The 17,360-nt window shown below is 37.8% G+C and overlaps 1 protein-coding gene across 2 annotated transcripts in view; it reads right to left on the bottom strand.

Annotated features, from left to right (window-relative positions):
- Positions 1-17,360, bottom strand: part of mtss1lb (MTSS I-BAR domain containing 2b) — a 78,430-nt gene that overhangs the window by 14,575 nt on the left and 46,495 nt on the right. The window contains exons 4-10 of one of the 2 annotated variants that reach the window (XM_051114334.1): positions 10,930-11,014; positions 8,964-9,055; positions 8,615-8,689; positions 6,793-6,950; positions 3,595-3,702; positions 3,360-3,457; positions 106-325 (exon numbers count right to left, since the gene is read on the bottom strand). In XM_051114334.1, the coding sequence (XP_050970291.1) occupies positions 106-325; positions 3,360-3,457; positions 3,595-3,702; positions 6,793-6,950; positions 8,615-8,689; positions 8,964-9,055; positions 10,930-11,014 (836 nt within the window). The remainder of the gene's footprint in view (positions 1-105; positions 326-3,359; positions 3,458-3,594; positions 3,703-6,792; positions 6,951-8,614; positions 8,690-8,963; positions 9,056-10,929; positions 11,015-17,360) is intronic. The other variant, XM_051114335.1, reaches the window with a different exon arrangement.

The following is a 17,360-nucleotide window of genomic DNA, read 5'->3' as shown; positions in this document are numbered from 1 at the left end:
TCATTGAACAAACTGTACTTCTATCCATCACAGCTTTGTTTTGCATTCATGTCAGAAACCCTATGTTACCATAATTTCAAAATAACCATAATTTGAAGCAAATACCTGGCTGGTTATATCGGAGGGCATGGGTGATGGGGGTTTGGAGTAGACGTTGGCGTCCTGGGAGATGAAGCCGGAGTCGTGGGAGGAGACGCTGCTGAGGCGGTGTGCAGCGGTTGTTAGCGGTTGGGCCAGGCTGCGGTAGCGACAGGACGAACTGGGTGAGTGAGTCTGAGAGCCACCAGAGGATCGAGAGGCGCTACTATGGGCGCTGTTTACACTGCTGCAGGGGCAAGGGAAAGTGCGACAGAGGACCGGGGTGCAAGGGTGGGGTACAGAGGGTCATATATGGGCAGGTTATATGGTGTGAACCACACCCATAAGGTCAGAATGAGCAGAAGAGGGTTTTACAAGATGAAGTCAAGAAAAAAAAAACATGATAAAGATTAACAAATATTTGAGGAGAAAAAAAAGGAGATGGATGAACAAAGGTCTCAAGCAGTGATAGGGTTGATGGGTAAGGATGAAGGTCAGGGTGGGGGGGGCAGAGGGAGAACATATGTAAGACAAAGTTTGACAGGTGTGACACAGAGGCCCTAGTATGGAGATTGAAGGTTGCGTTCAGTTGTGTCGGCCGTGCGAGACCAACGCACTTGAATCAACCCCCACAACTCCATGCGAGGCGGCACAAACAAACACAAACAGGTACTAAATGACACTATTAAAAAGGAAGCCTTAATTGGCCCTAGAGCCAAAGCAAAACACTAATGGTCTGATCAAAAAACTCTACAGGGACTGGTTATGTAAAAGTGATCTTGAAATGCTTTCAATTTGTTTTAAAGTAATTATTTCATATTCCGGGTTAAAAACAACACAGGAATATTAGACAGATTCTGTTAATGGGGTTTGCAAATGGTTTTAACCTGGAGTATTCATTTAAGAGAGCAAAGCACTGAAGTTACATTCATCAGACACTAATTGCTAGAGAATTATAAAAGCAATAAAATGATATTAAACAAGCTACTTTGGTGTAATTGTGTTAATTGTAATTGTAGCTAATTGCTATGTTTCATCCTTGACTTCATCTAAAGGAATCAATGGATGAATAGCATGAATCAATAAGCATTGACTGTGCCTGTTTAAAGCAAGACTCTTAGAGGAATACAAAACAACATTTTCATAACCGCAGTGCTCTGTCTCTATGTTTTCGGGGTTACATGTGATGTCAACATACAGTGAGATTGTGTAACGCAGCAGCAGTAACATCAGCAGCCCCTTTTTCTCAATACACACACTTGAATTCAAAATATACACACACAATATATAGCCTGACTGGAAAAACAAACTTAAGCTAGTAGCTTGTTTCCTTAGCTTATGTGATTTAAAGGCATAATTCACCCCAAAATTTAAATTCTGTCATCATTTACTCACTCTCATGTCCTTCCAAAGCCCATTCCACTGAAGCTCATAAAGTTTATAAAGACATTGTCACACAAACACATTTGTGACCCAGGACCACAAAGCCAGTCATAAGAGTCCATTTTTTAATTTCCATTGATATGAAATTGATATTGGTATGGTTTGTTAGGACAAGACAATTTTTAGCTGAGATACAACTATTTGAAAATGGGTGCAGAAAAAATCTAAATATTGAGAAAATCTTATTTGAAGCAATGCATATTACTAATCAAAAATTAATTTTGGTATATTTACAGTAGGAAATTTACAAAATATCTTCATGGAACATGATCTTTACTTAATAACCTAATGATTTCTGGCATAAAAATCTATCATTTTGACCCATGCAATGCATTTTTGGCTACTGCCACAAATATACCTGTGCTATTTAAGACTGGTTTTGTGGTCCAGGGTCACATCTGAGCTTCTGTAGACCATATTTGATGTGCTCTATGTACGTGCGTTGGTCAATGTTTATATGTGACTAAAAGCCTAGATTAAATCTGTTCAGCATATGAAGTGATTTTTGTCTCTTTGTCATATGAATTACTTTTATGAAGCACTTTTGGCAGCATTTTAGTTTTGGTGGAATGGACTTTCAATAGTGCGACAGAAATCACTCAGGTTTCATTGTGTTTTGAAGATGAATGAAAGTCTTAAAGGGGAAGACCCCATTGTCATCCAAGATTCATGTCTTCCTTTCTTGAGTCATAAAGAAATTATGTTTTTTGAAGAAAAGATATGGATTGATTGATATGGTGCCCAGATTTTGAACTTCCAAAATGTAGTTTAAATGCGGCTTCAAATGATCCCAAATGCGTTGTAAATGAAAAACTCCAATCGTATTTTCTCCCTCAACTTCAAAAATCATTTTAAAATCATCCTACATCGCTGCAAAAGTACCGACCCAGTCTTTGCAAAGTGAACATGCAAAGAAGATCAAACACCCTCAACAAAAAAGGTAAAACAGCGATATAGGATGATTTTAAAGTTGAGGGAGAACATGAGATGGGAGTTTTTCGACATACCCTAACTGTCATGAACCAGAACAAAAACAGTTTAGGCAGAGTGAGACAAGATGAGCGTTGACATTAAAAAGTATAGAAATTGTATTATTTTTATGAAAATAACCAATTGTTACGCTAGATAAGACCCTTCTTTCTTGGCTGGGATTGTTTACAACCGCATTTGAGATCGTTTGAAGCCGCATTTAAACTGCATTTTGGAAATTCAAATTCGGGGCACCATACCAGTCCATTATATGGAGAAAAATGTTGAAATGTTTTCCTCAAAAAACATTATTTCTGTACGACTGAAGAAAGAAAGACATGAACATCTTGGATGACAATGGGGTGAGTACATTATATGTGAATCTTTGTTTTGGATGTGGACTTCTCCCTTAAAGGTTTAAAATGACATGAGTAATTGATGACAAAATGTTTCATCTTTGGGTGAACTATCCTTTCAACATTGTAAGAACAGCTGGCGTCTGGTTTGCTGATCAAGGATGGTCTACAAGCTTAGACCAGCTTATAAACCAGTTTAAACCAATGAAATGCCAGCTTCCATGTCCCAAGACACAGCATACGCTTGATTTTCCAGCAGGGTAGTTAGTTACAAGTACAAGCTGTCATTTGGCAATTGATATTTTGCAATAAACTGCACTGTCTTTTTACAACAAACAGCAATTTTCAAAGCAATTACACCATAATGAAAAGCCAAGCGACATAGTACACAGCACAAGCAACAAATCTATCCAGCAGACAAAAAGGCTAATAACCAGGAATAGAGATTTAATAAGTGTGTTAACATTACTGGCAGCATAATGTAATCTATGTTTTTATCACTCTTGTTCCCACCTGCACATGCTGCTTTTCCTGGAGCCGGAGCTGCTGGGAGAGGAGGGGGGAGTCTGGTAGGACCAAGAGTAATCAGAACCCTTAAGGTCTTTTATTACCTAAGAGAAAGAAAGAAAGAAAGAAAGAAAGAAAGAGAGACAGTCTTTGTGTTAATGGTCGTACTATGGTTTGTTTCTGTAAAGCACTGTACAGCACATGCTACATGGTGACTGGAGTGTATAAGGTGGATGGGCACCTGCTCACTGGCCGGGGGCAGTTTGTGGGGGTCTGAGGTTAACACGGTGAGGTCATCAATAATGGCCTGGAGATGAGTGATCTCCCCCAACATGGCAATCTCTCCATTCTAACATTACACAAGAACAGAACCACAGATTCATAGATCAGAACTTAATTTAACATCACATAATGTCATTTAAATTACAGACAATAATTCAATTCAAGGGCATTCATTTATTCATTTAGCTTAAATCAACTCTTAAGACAGGTTATCCTTATCATTACCATATACAGTAAAACAAAATATTGATGAGACTTTTTCTCTTTACATTTCAAAACATAAACATTTTTTGTTTTTATGTTAAAATAAGTTTTGTAGATAAAAAAAGTGATCATTTGTAATTTGTAGGAGTTAAGTTGTATTTAACTGTATTGTTATTATTATTAAATATTTTTTATTATTTAGAGATAGACTGGAGAGTGAATGAACAGCATACACTAGCTTTAAAAAAAAAAAGTTATTTTATTATTTACTTTTTATTCATCAAAGAATCCTGAAGAAAGTGTATCATGGTTTCCACAAAAATATTAAAAAGAAAAACTTTTTTCATCATAATAATAATATAATTATAATAAATGTTTCTTGAGCATCAAATCAGCATATTATATGCGAGTGATATGATATGCTGGAGTAATGGCTGTTTGAATGAATTGTTTATTTGCAAAAACAGATAACTTCAAAAATCATGTTTTTCATTACGTTATCATGTTTTTATTGTGTTTTATTGTGTTAGTTACCTGTATGTTTTTAGTTATTTTTACTTAATCAAAATAACCCAACTGCAGTTTGACTGAGATTAACTGGAATGCACAATGAAAAAACAGGATTTTTGAAAATTGTTAAAAATGGAGTTATCTGTTTTTGCAAATAAACTCTTCACACATTAATACAAATGCATGCAGATATGTTTAATTTCAATATTTCCCAATATTGCTGTTTTTACTGTAGCCTAGACTACAGACTTTAATTACACTTTATTTTACAGTGTTGCTTTATATGCATTTGTACATTGGAGTACTAACAACATTATGGTAATTAACAATGCGCTTACTATAGATTAGAATTAGGGCTTGGTCTAGGGATAGTTGAGTGAAATAATGCTTCATTTGCTGTTATCACTATAGTAAGTACATGTAACCTATGTAAAAAGGACACTGTAAAATAAAATGCTACGAGAGACTTCTTTTAAAAACCAACAAAAAAAAAAAGATCTTACCAACCCCAAGCTTCTGAATGGCTATGTACATGGAAACTCTAACACCTGTTGAGGCTTTTTAAAGGGGTCATCGGATGCCCATTTTCCACAGTTGATATGATTCTTTAGGGTCTTAATGAAAAGTCTATAATATACTTTGGTTAAAAATACTCAATGGTTGTATAAAACAACACCCTTTTTACCTTGCCAAAATCAACTCTGCAAAAATCATCCTGTTCTGGTTGAGGTTGCTTTAAATGTTAGTGAGCTCTGTTCGCCCCCGCCCCTCTCTTCTCTCTGTGGAGTGACGAGCCTGTTTGCTTTAGCCGCATTTAGCCATGTTTAGCCGCTAAACTTGCTAACTAGTACGTTACTAGGTGATTGCAGAGATTCATAAAAAAAACAACCTTATACTCACTTCTGCTGTAGGTGAAGCTGGATCACGAATGATTTGTGCGAACATAGACGCATTTATGTAGATCGGGAGGTGCATTCCCTTCACAAACAAACTTAATCCACTGCATCTTCAGCGGCTCAGATGTCGGGAGTAAATGACGACCACTATGTTCATTATTACATCCAGCAACACAACACCTTAATCTGAGATATTCTTGTCTAACTTACATCCCTGCTCCAGCATCAAAACAATGGAGGTTGGACTGTGACAGCTGATCTGAGGTAAGACGCACATGTCAATCAACTATCATGGGAGCGGCCCCTGTGGGTGTGATGCCACAACGACAGGCATCTGAGAACGGTTTTGAAAAAGAGGATATTATTTTTACTGATTAATTAAAAACCACTGCATGGATTTGTATCATTATAGGGTAGATGTGTACATACACTGCCAACACACATTAATGTTCAAACAACATGAAAAAGTGAACTTTGCATCCGATGACCCCTTTAAACAGTGCTGCATTCAATATTAAAGGGAACCCCATTTGTAGTAGAAAACACAAAAAAGATTTATGTTATTTAAAACAATCTACATTGTTTTATACATATTTTAGACTATGGGGGGGCAGCAATATTTAGATGCTGTAAAAAAGGTTGCACTCCGTGAGCTACTGGCCCTACCTGTTGCTATTTTTACCACGACACAACTTGAAAAATAAAATACTGATACGGTGAACACAGCTACTGAAAGAGTTTACAGGTTACGATGGATATAAGTGTAGGATTAAACCAAATGCCGTACCATCAATCGTATTGAGTGAAATCCACACTGAGAAACTCCATCAATAGCTGCGGCGTCATGAGAAGCGCCGGCATGTTTACGTCCTGCCTGGATGGCATCTACAATTTTAAACATAAAGGTGCTTCACGATGCCATAGAAGAACCTTTTTTGTCTAAATGGCTCCATGGAGAACCTTTAACATTTACCTTTAACATTTCAGTTTATGAAAAGGTAGAAAAAGATGGTTCTTTAAAGTACCTTTGACTGGATGGTTCTTTGTGGAACCAAAAACGTTTTTTCTATGGCATTAACCTTTCAAACCACCTTTATTTTTAAGAGTGTAGTGTTTTTGTCTCTGCTGTTTGTAAGCTCTTTCAGTAGCTGTGGTCGACTAAAAGCCTCAAAGCCACCAAGGCTAAAGTGGAGAGAACAAAGACGTGGGCCTTTAGGAAGTTTTATTCACCCACTGGCATCTTCTCATTCTTTTTACTTCTCTTATTGCTTACATCCAAAAGCCGCACAATGTGGCATTGTATCAGTATTTTATTTTTTTGTGCTGTGGTAAAAATAGCAACAAGTAGCGCGCCAGTAGCTCACTGAGTGCAACCATTTCACATCATTGAAATAATGGCGCCCCTGCATAGTCCGAAATGTGTTTAAAACGATGTGGGTTTTTTAAATAATTTAAATCATGGGTTTTCTACAAGTCATTCCAAGTCTTAATACCCAGGGTTTCTTTTAAAAACCAAAAATAAGGTCTTTAAATGAAGTTGGCTGTACCACTACAGGTTGCAGGAAGCTGATGAAGGTACAAAAGCGTCCTCTCTCCTCCACTAGAGCACGCCGCACCGCCTGCTTCTCCGTCTCCTCCATCAGCAGGTACATGTCATTCACATCTTGCATTGCACTGTCCAGCTGTGGCTGAAGGTCCCCCCGGCCTAAAGGGGGCAACAGTGAGCATAACAGAAAAGAAGGGGGAAAAGGAAGAGGGATGAAACAAAGTGAAGAACAGACAGAATGAAAAAATGGCCAAAGAATCACACAAAACAGCAGGTCGATGGAAGAATTAGAAGAACGTAAAAGACAACAAGAAGAAATAATGAAAGGAGGCAGAACACAAGAGAAGATACAGCATTAGATGAGAATCATTCTCTCCACCAGCCTCCAACAACACAGACGTAATGTGAACACAGAACAAAACGAACTACTCCAACTAGCACCTACACAACAAACGGAGACAGACGCCTCTGAACTCTGCGGTCGAACATCTTCTACTCTTAATGAAACACATGGAACCTCCCAGAGGAAGTTAAAAGGTTAACTCATGCAGACTAGATTGTTAGAGATGGTCGTGACCTTTGCTGAGGAAGCAAAGTCAGCTATCCGCAGTAGAAATGCTTCCAGGAACACAAGCAGCATGCATGCTGGGACGGCATCAGCAAAATCATGCACAAAGCAAACCCTCAGGTGTTATAATGGGAGAAAAGAGAAAGGCTGTGATCTTAAATCACTCGTTGTAAGTTGGCAAGCCAAGATGTCATGTGGGGGTTAAATCCGACGGCCACAGAACTGTCTGCAGACGTGTCTGGGTTTTTCTTCGAGCTGAGGCCGGGTTAAAGGGCCATGCAGAGTGACGAGTGAGAAGAATCTAAGTGAGCCGCAGCTTGGTGTGGAAAAAACATACTTACCCTGTAGCTCTACAGAGGGAGAGTAGATGAAAAAGAGAGAGAACACAACGTGGGGGGGAATCCAAGAGAGGGTAAGGAACAGAGAGAAAGAGATACAGAGAAAGAGAGGAGGGAGAGCACTGTGTTAGGGTTAGTATTAGGAAGCAATTCAGCTCATTTCACGGCCAAATTGTTTCAGAGAAGCCAAACCACCACAGCAAATTGAATCAAAACCAAATTCAAAAATCAGCCAAAAATGGACGATTTAATGCGCAATGCACCCAAAATAAAATCAAACAGGTAATCTTATCAAACGAAATGGTCTTAGAAGGAATGAGATGCCTGACTAAACAAAATAAATAGGGAGCTTATCCTTTAACACTGGAGTCTTCCTAGTAACACACAGGATTGTCATCCTATCTTCAAAAGCAGAAATTATTGGCTGCTGGGATATGAACACCAACTGCTTAGCAAATGAGGTGAGAGTTGCACTTCTGCCTTTCAGCCAGCAGAGGGGGTTGCTTACATTGCACAGGATTGTTGTCCATATGAAGGGATCAGTAATTTCACCAAGCACATTGTGCACTCTACGCAGCCTATGCAGTTTTAACAACACTTCCGAGATTCAACTGTCCATCGCTGACCATTAAAAATGCATTCAACACTGATGGCATACAAACAGCAGGTTGTTCTGAACGTCAAATAAACAGGCTAGTTTTGACCTTGGGGAAATGTCCTTGACTTATTCCCAACATATTTCTGTTTTGTAATAGGGCAATGTTGTGTAATATCGATCCATTACTTTCACTGACATTAAAACACTTGTATGCTAGTATATGTGTTGTTTGTAGTAGTATGTCACAGAATAAATTGCCCAACTTGTTGTCATGCTTAATTTTTATTTTTTAGCAATATTGTGAAAAAAGGTGTGTTACCTTTCCGGGCTTTCTTCTGTAATTTCATGGTGTCTGAAGATTTCTTCTTTATTTCATGACGAGACCGTTTGTACTCTGTAAAAAATGAAATGTGTGAAAATTTGGTAGCACTTTATTTTACAGTCCTGTTGCACGTGTACATACTATGTATGGCGATTACAATAACTGGGTAATAATAACTAGATGCTAACCCTGAACTTACCCCTAAACCTAACCTTAACCCGTGTAGTTACTGTATACTTTCTTCGGTAACTACACTGTAAGTACATTATCAGGTCCAAAAAATTGTACGCTGTCTTCTTTGTAAGGACTGCCATGTGTGCATATGGACAAAAAGGTGCTTAGTCACCTTTGGCATGGTCCTTGTCCAGTTGATTGGCTGTCTTCTTCCAGTCTTCAATACGGTCCTGTAGAGGAGTGATCAGGCTCTCCATCAAAGCACTGAGAGCAAAGAAGAGAGGATCATGTTCTCAGCCGTTCATAGCTGAGTCAGAGGTTCTCATTCAATTACAGAGCAATGTGAACATTCACGAGGAAATATCATCGACCCTGTGGGGGTTCAGACCATGAGAAATGGAGGCTTTGGTTTGCAGTGTGGCTTAGAGTCTGAGGCATCCATTCATTAGACTGTCAGCAGATGTCCTTTAATGAAGTGTGAATAGTGTGTGTATTTGTGTTGTCTTGTCTTGACAGCGTCGTCAGACTTTGAGAGTGAGTCTGCGAATATACTGTGTTGTGATGTTTACATTTGTGCATGGGACAGAGCTCAGTGTCCTGTTATTTACAACCAACAGATATACGTGTAGCCAAACATATCTGAATTTTCAGTCAAGGAGTGTGAAGAGAAATAATTCTAATTAGAGTTGAAAGGCTCTGGGTTAAAAATACAGTCTGGTCAATGAAACAAAACAACAAACAAGACAAAACAAAATAAGACAAGACAAAACAAAACAAAAAACAACAACAAAAATACAGCCTGGTCAACAAAACAAAAAACTACCGCCTGGTCATTACCAAAACAAAAAATAACAAAACGAAACAAAAAACATCAACAAAATATGGTCTTGTCAATGAAACAAAACAACAACAACAACAACAACAATAGAACACAACAAAACAAAACTACAGTCTGGTCATAATCAAAACACCAAACGAAACAAAACTAAAAAAAAAAAAAACTATTGTCTTGTTATTATCAAAACAACAAAAAGACATCAACAAAAATACAGTCTGGTCATTATCAAAACAAAAAAACATAGCAAAACAAAACTAAAAAAAAAAAAACATACAAAAAACAAAACAAAAAACATCAACAATACAAAATAAAAAAGCATCAACAAAAATACAGTCTGGTCAACAAAACAAAACTACAGTCTGGACATTATCAAAACAACAACACAAAAAGAAACAAAACAAAACAAAAACATCAACAAAACTAAACAAAAAAAAAATCAACAAAAATTATTATCAAAACAACAAAAGAAAAAAGAAAAACAAAACAAATAACACAACAGAACAAAACTAAAAGACATCAATGAAACAAAACATCAAACAAATGTTTTTTCAACAAAGCAAAACAAAAACAACAACAAAAAAAAAAAAAAAAACACAACAAAACAAAACTACAGTCTGGTCATAATCAAAACACCAAATGAAACAAAACTAAACTAAACTAAAAAAAAAAAAAAAATTTATTATGAAAACAACAAAACAAAGACATCAACAAAAATACAGTCTGGTCATTATCAAAACAACAAAACAAAGCAAAACAAAACAAAAAACAAACAAAAATACAAAACAAAACAAAAAACATCAACTATACAAAAAAAACCATCAACAAAAATTGTCATTATCAAAACAACAAAACAAAAAATAAAAACAAAACAAATCACACAACAGAACAAAACAGGACATCAATGAAACAAAACAAAAACCATCAACAAAAATGTGGTCTGGCCATTATAAAAACAACAAAACACAGCAAAACAAAACATGAAATACTGTTTGATTTGAAGACTAAGCTGACTATTGTTAGACAAAGAGAGAGAGAAATGAAAGATTTGTCCACAGAATCCCAAAATCATCCAATAAGAATCAAGAATTCCAAAGAGACTGTAATAATACTGCATAACAGACACACCATTTTTGTAGTTTCATATATGATTTCTGTATGAAATTCATAACTAGAATGTTTGGCCTTTGTTTGTGCTCTAGTATGTTCTTGTGATATGTGTAATCATATGCATACATGTATTTGTGTTCTATATAGACATCTAAACTACGACACATAGATGACAGGAGAAGTGTTTCCGTACTTAGTAAAATGGCGTAGTTTAGCCTCAATGCTGCGATGCCTCATACACATGCGGGTCAGCGCTGATCCGATGTCTCTGGTGGCACCTACAGGAGACACAAGAGATGAAAAACCTGTCAGAACATCACTTAAATTACGCATAGCGAACACAAAACCAGCATGGAAAAAAACAATGGCTGCAGTCCAGAGTGTTATAAGCTGCACTTAAATCACTAGCGTTTTAAAGACCATCAAGTGTACAACTTCCAGTCATTCAAATATTTATTATTAACATGAATCAGTCATTTGTACTTTCTGCAGTCCAAATAAAGTGGTTTAATTTAAAAGACTCCCCAACGTGTGTGTGAAACCTGTAGCCACAGTATAAATTAGGCTATTTTTAGCAGCAGGTTGGAAAAAAAAAAAAAAAAACGTTTGGAAAATCCTGACCCCAGTATTTATAAGAGGCAGTGTGCTTTCTTCCAAAGAAGGTGGCCTGGACAGCTATTATTTCCCTTAAGTGTTTACATGTCAAACTGAATTGTTAAACTGAGAAGTCTGTAAGTGTAGCCTGAAACTCCACTAGCCCTTTAGATTTAAATGTACCATGACCTTCGATATAAGAAACAAATGACTATTTACAATTTAAAAACATTGTGTCTTTTATATGACTATTAAAATGTGAACATTTGACTAGCCAACTACCTCAGTGTCATGTTTAAACGAGTCACTGCATCAATAAACATTAAAAGTGTATGCTTCTCTATCTCCGAAATGGCTGCAGGGAATGATTTACCCATCTCTTCTCTGCATTAGTACTTTCAGTTTATTCTCAGGTTGATGAAAACCTACATGCCAGCAATAAATCCTGGACTGTGATGACCGCAGATTTCCAGCAGATCTCAGATCTCCAAATCAGGCAATGAGATTGAGCCAGATTAGAGCAGTTCAGTAATATAGGCCTTACAGGGTAAATCATCCAAGATGCTCATGTCTTTCTTTCTTCAGTCGAAAAGAAATTAAGGTTTTTGAGTAAAATATTCCAGGATTTTTCTTCATATAGTGGACTTCAATGAGGATCAGCAGGTTGAAGGTCCAAATTGCAGTTTCAATGCAGCTTCAGAGGGCTCTACACAATCACAGCCAAGGAATAACTGTCTTTCGTAGCAAAACAACTGGTCATTTTCCAAAAAAAAGAAAAAAATGTATATAATTTTTAACCACAAATGCTAGTCTCGCACTATCAACCTAATGCATTATGTAATTACGCACACACAATGTAGGCAGAAATACTGACCCAGTGTTTACAAAGCGGATGCGCAAAGACAGTCAAACTCCCTTTACAAAAAAAGGTAAAACAACGCATCGAAGAAAATGAGATGGGAGTTTTTCACCCTACCCTACATTTTTGAACTGAAGTACACATACAAAGAACTAACACACATGCACATCATAGAGCTAGTGGAAGATGAGCATTTATGGTATGTACATTTTTTTTTTTTTTTTTTTTAGAAAATGACCAATCGTTTTGCTAGATAAGACCCTTATTCCTCGGCTGGGATCGTGTAGAGCCCTTTGAAGCTGCATTGAAACTGCACTTTGGACTTTCAACTCATTGGGTCCCATTGAAGTCCACTATATGGAGAAAAATCCTGGAAAGTTTTCTTCAAAAACCTTTTTCTTTTCGACTGAAGAAAGACATATTGGATGACATTGGGGTGAGATGTAGTGTTGACATGCCTTTGACTCTTGTGTCTATTATCTATTGCCATTTTGCGATAACAGTAATGTGTTCATTAACAGATTTTCTGCATGGCTGCTCTGAGTGCAATGAGTTAAACGTGCATGCATGCCGACACACACACACACACTCAGAAAGGCACACATGCATACAAACAGAGTGTTTCTCCAATGAGACTCCAGTAAGCCACTAGAGAAGCTCCATTCATAATTAACACATTCCTGCCTCATGCCTCCTGTTCTACCCAGCAACCATTCATTAATCCATCCCACAAACACACACACAGAGTGAGATGATACACTGCCGTATGTCAAAGTGCCACCATACCTTAGAATAAATTACTAAAGACAAAAACTGGGAATGAGAAAGAGTGAGAATGGAAAAGGAGCAAGTGAGGTGTTCTTCACACATTTTAATTGCTTCTGAAATGAGACATCTTTAGTGTGTGTGTGTGTTTCTGCAGTTTTTCTCTTTGTGGTTATCTTCCACTACAATATACCCCAAAAAATAAAGTTGACATGAAATGAAAATTAACCTTGTTTTTTTTTTCTAAATGCCTGTTATTGTCCTTACTGTGAATGATTCATCCATTTATGTTTATTAGATAATTATTTTTTCCCCATTTTATAATCCTGTAATTCAAAATGCCATAACTCAGTCTTCTGGTGAAAATGTCAGATGATTCTCCAGTGACGTATACCGGACTTCTCCAATCATTTAGTCCACATAAACCCCACCCCTTTTCACACTCGTCTACAAGTAATCATTCAGATCTGCCCTCATCCAGTGAACAACCCATTCATTTCACTTGAATGTACATCAAAATATGGAAGAAATGATCCGTCACTACTTCTGCTTCATCGCAACTTTAATGTAAAAGAAGACAGCTGACATCTGGCTAATGTTACATTTTCTCCATGTGCGTGCTCAGTTCTCTCACTGGGTGTCTGTCGCAAACCATTTCTGAGAAAATATCAGATTGAAATGTCTCTGATGGCCACTTGAGAATGTCCGGCTCAGCGTGTGCTCTGAAGCAGTGTACTGTTGTTACCGCAGTAATCTGTACAGAGTGGCAGTATTCACAGATTGCTGTCGCCTCCATCTGTTACAGCAGTCTGTGTTTACTGTTGGCCTCATCGCCAAGACCCTCACCGCCACACTAGCCCCCACATATTGATTTTTCTCATGACATTTAGTCACCACAATGTGAAAATGACCATTCTGAGAGAAGATGAGTAAGACGAAAGAGCACAAGTTGACAAACACGTGGAATGGTGTAAAAAAGTGGTTATTTGTGTTTTATTTATTTATTTAGATAAGACAGAACAGAATTTTAATATTGGCTGATAGTAATACCAATACATCCCTACCATTATGCATCATAACCCATAATGCTCATCAAAATGGTTGTGTGCTCCATAATCACCAGCAGATATTCTGGCCGAATATTTGCTACTTGCCAACACCTGATAATAACTTCGTGTGTGTGTTTCTGTGTCAGCTGTATGATCATTTTCCATCATTTTCCATCTGAGACAAAAATGGATGAGATCAGCCTCTCGGGAATTCCTCCTGTGGCTTCCGAACTTAATTGAATAGAGTAACTGGATAAACAAGGCCATTTACTTGGCTGACGACCAGCAGAAAGACATACAGAGCACTTACACGAGAGAGACAGGTCTATAATGTTTAGCTGAGGTTTCACAAATAGCTGATGTACAGGTGCATTTACATAACACTCTTTTCGTTAATCTTGACTTGCTGTCTCATTGTAAACAAAGCAAATCTGATGACGACAGCGAACAGATATACAATAACCAACTTCTAGTATAAAGAAAACCATGGAACTGTGCCTCCCAACTGAAACAATGCTAAATTTAAATTAAAGCTTCTAGCAGAATTAAAAAGGCCATCGCACCCAGGCCTACCGCCACCCGAAGGCTTTAGGAAAACAGCAAACAGTGAGCAATGTGCAATTAAAGTGGTAAATATAGGAGGAATATATCAAAGTCATTTATATGTGCTAAACTTCCTGCTGCCAGATGGTAGCGCTGTGACTATGACTGAACATTGGAATGTAAATGTCTTCAAGCCAGGACTTTGATCAAACATATGAAGTTTGAGTTAGTGTAAAACAAGTAATTTCCTGTTGCCAGCAGGTGGTGCTATGATTATAGCAGAATATTGGCTTTTACATGTGTTCAGGCCAGGACTCTTATGGAACATGTGAAGTTTGGGGCAGATCAGACATTGTATGGCTGAGTTATAACAATTTCCTTTTCCATGGTGAAACATCAAACTTTGTCAGCCAGCCACGGACACACCCTTTAACAAAAACTCAAGATCTTCGGAATTTAACATCGCAAAGGACTTTAGATTAGACTGACCAATTATAATGTTGACGTCATTAAATCTCTAGGACGAGTTCGTTACAGAGTAAACCATGTCACTTCTGGTTGCCAGCAGGTGGCGCTATGACTATAACTAAATATGGTCATGAGCATGCGTCAGGACAGGACTCTTACCGAACATGTGAATTTTGGTGCAGATCGGACATTGTATGCCTAAATGTTTCATGGCGAAACAAAGTTTGTCAGGCCGCCAAGTGAAATTTAACATTGCAAAGGATTTTAGATTACACTGACCAAATTTAGTGTTCTGTGATCTGTTTATATCTGTAGGAGGCGTTCGTTTTAAATTTTTTTGTAGGTATTGGTGTGTTACGTGTCTACCGAATTTACCGAAGGCCACACCCACTTCTGAAACCTATTTCAGGTGTAAACTTTCACCACTTTTGGTGCGTGTCCAGTTTTATGAGTTTTCGAGCATGTTTAGGCCCTCAAAAATGCAATTCAATTTGGAGAAGAAGAAGAAGAAACTGAGCAATTCCATTAGTTCCTCTCACCACCGGTGCTTTGGCCCTAATAAATATATCCACACTGTAGTTAAAAATTTTAATTATTACAAATATTAAAAAAAAAAACAACGAAAACACTTATTTTTGTTACCTGTGTGGCTAATCCAGTGCAAATTCTTTTGTCACTTGGTAGCTTCAAGATAGCAAAAGTAGGCCAACACAGACGGGGCCCTCATAAACTATAAAACAATTCACATAATAATTGTGTACGCCATTTATCTTTGTACAATAAACAATATCGGTGTGGCCATGGTTCACTACTTGATGTTCAATGTGAAATCTAGGTCATCAGACGCTGTTGAGCACCAGTGGTACAGAATAGGAAATATAAAGTAGAAGATGTACTGAGCCATATATAGTAAAGGAATGAAAATAAAAACGGCTGTGCTAATGTTCAAGTAAGAAATGAATTATGAGTGTTTTCACTCAGTGTATGGGCAGTTGGGCAGTTTCTACCGTCCAGCCTCTCTGCTGTTTCCAGGGCAACAGATGGTGGGTGAAACATGTAGAGCAGTGCAGGTCTCAGGACAGACAGGCCAGTGAGTGGTGCAAAAATCAATCAGTCTGTGCAGAATGACGGGACAGATGCCGCCATGATAGGACACTGCGCTGCTCTCCAGGAGTCATTTATTACTACAGCAGTCTCCTTTTAAATGATGCTGAAATTATTGGACATTTCAAATAGTTTGTCCATTGGCATTTCCACTACATATAATTAGATACTTTGTTGAATTAAACAAATAAAAGTCAGGTATAAATAGTTTTGTTTTAGAGGTTTCATGCTTAGTTCAACCCCAACCCCAGCTCCATATGTTTTGCTTTCCAGATGTAACAAGCTTGCTTGCTAGCTCAGCTGGCAAGGAATTAGATGTGGAATCCTTGGGTACGAATCCTGTGAAAAACATGTCTCACAATGAAAGAGCTGAAAGATGAGAGATCGAAAAACAAGCTAAAACAGCATGCTTGCAATTGCATTTTTACGTCACATTCACTTTTGTTCATACTATCGAGTAGATTTAGGTGTAGTGCAGATGGTACAGAGAATTAAAGTTATATTGCCACTCAACAGACATTTCAAGTCAAAACTGCGGTGACACGAACAAAACCAATGTCACATAAAATGTACAATATGTACCTTCATCTCTTTGGGGGAAAAAAACTGAACACTTTTAGCATCATTTAGTGGACATTTCACATCGAATATGTCACAAAACAGAAAGTTCCCACAAGCATGTTTTTGTCATGAGATCAGGTTGATATTAGTAGCATACTGGCTGATTGGGAGTTTACTGAGACAAAAGTCTCAGTAGTAGTGAGAATGGGACCTTAAAAGAAAGTGTGACCAAAAACACTACAAACTAATATAACCATCACTGTATAGCCACCACAGGAAGAAAGGAGAATATGCATTTTGTGATATCATTCTCTTCCTCCCCCACTATTTCTCTTCCTCTCAATGTCCCACTGCTCGCCGAACCCCTCACCACCGCTTTCCTAGAAGTAATTCAGACATCCCTTTTTTCTCCGTCACGAGACCTGATGATGTGTGGCGCATGTTGCCTCATGACTCCCTGTTGAGCTGCTGAACATGAAAGTCTGTCAGAGAGACTTCAGGCTGCAGGGCCTCAAACCCCCACACAGACCAGTCTCCACCCTGTCCACAACATTCCTGCCCTCATTTCACCAGACCTTACAGGCCTAACCTTTGACGTGCACTTTTTCTTGCTAATAAATTACTACTAATAATGACACAGGTGCTTTGATATGCTTATCTCAGATTAGCTCTAAGATTATC

The sequence above is a fragment of the Labeo rohita genome, chromosome 7 (assembly GCF_022985175.1).
Source record: "Labeo rohita strain BAU-BD-2019 chromosome 7, IGBB_LRoh.1.0, whole genome shotgun sequence".
Classification (NCBI taxonomy): Eukaryota; Metazoa; Chordata; class Actinopteri; order Cypriniformes; family Cyprinidae; genus Labeo; species Labeo rohita.
This window is presented reverse-complemented; position numbering and strand designations above follow the sequence as displayed.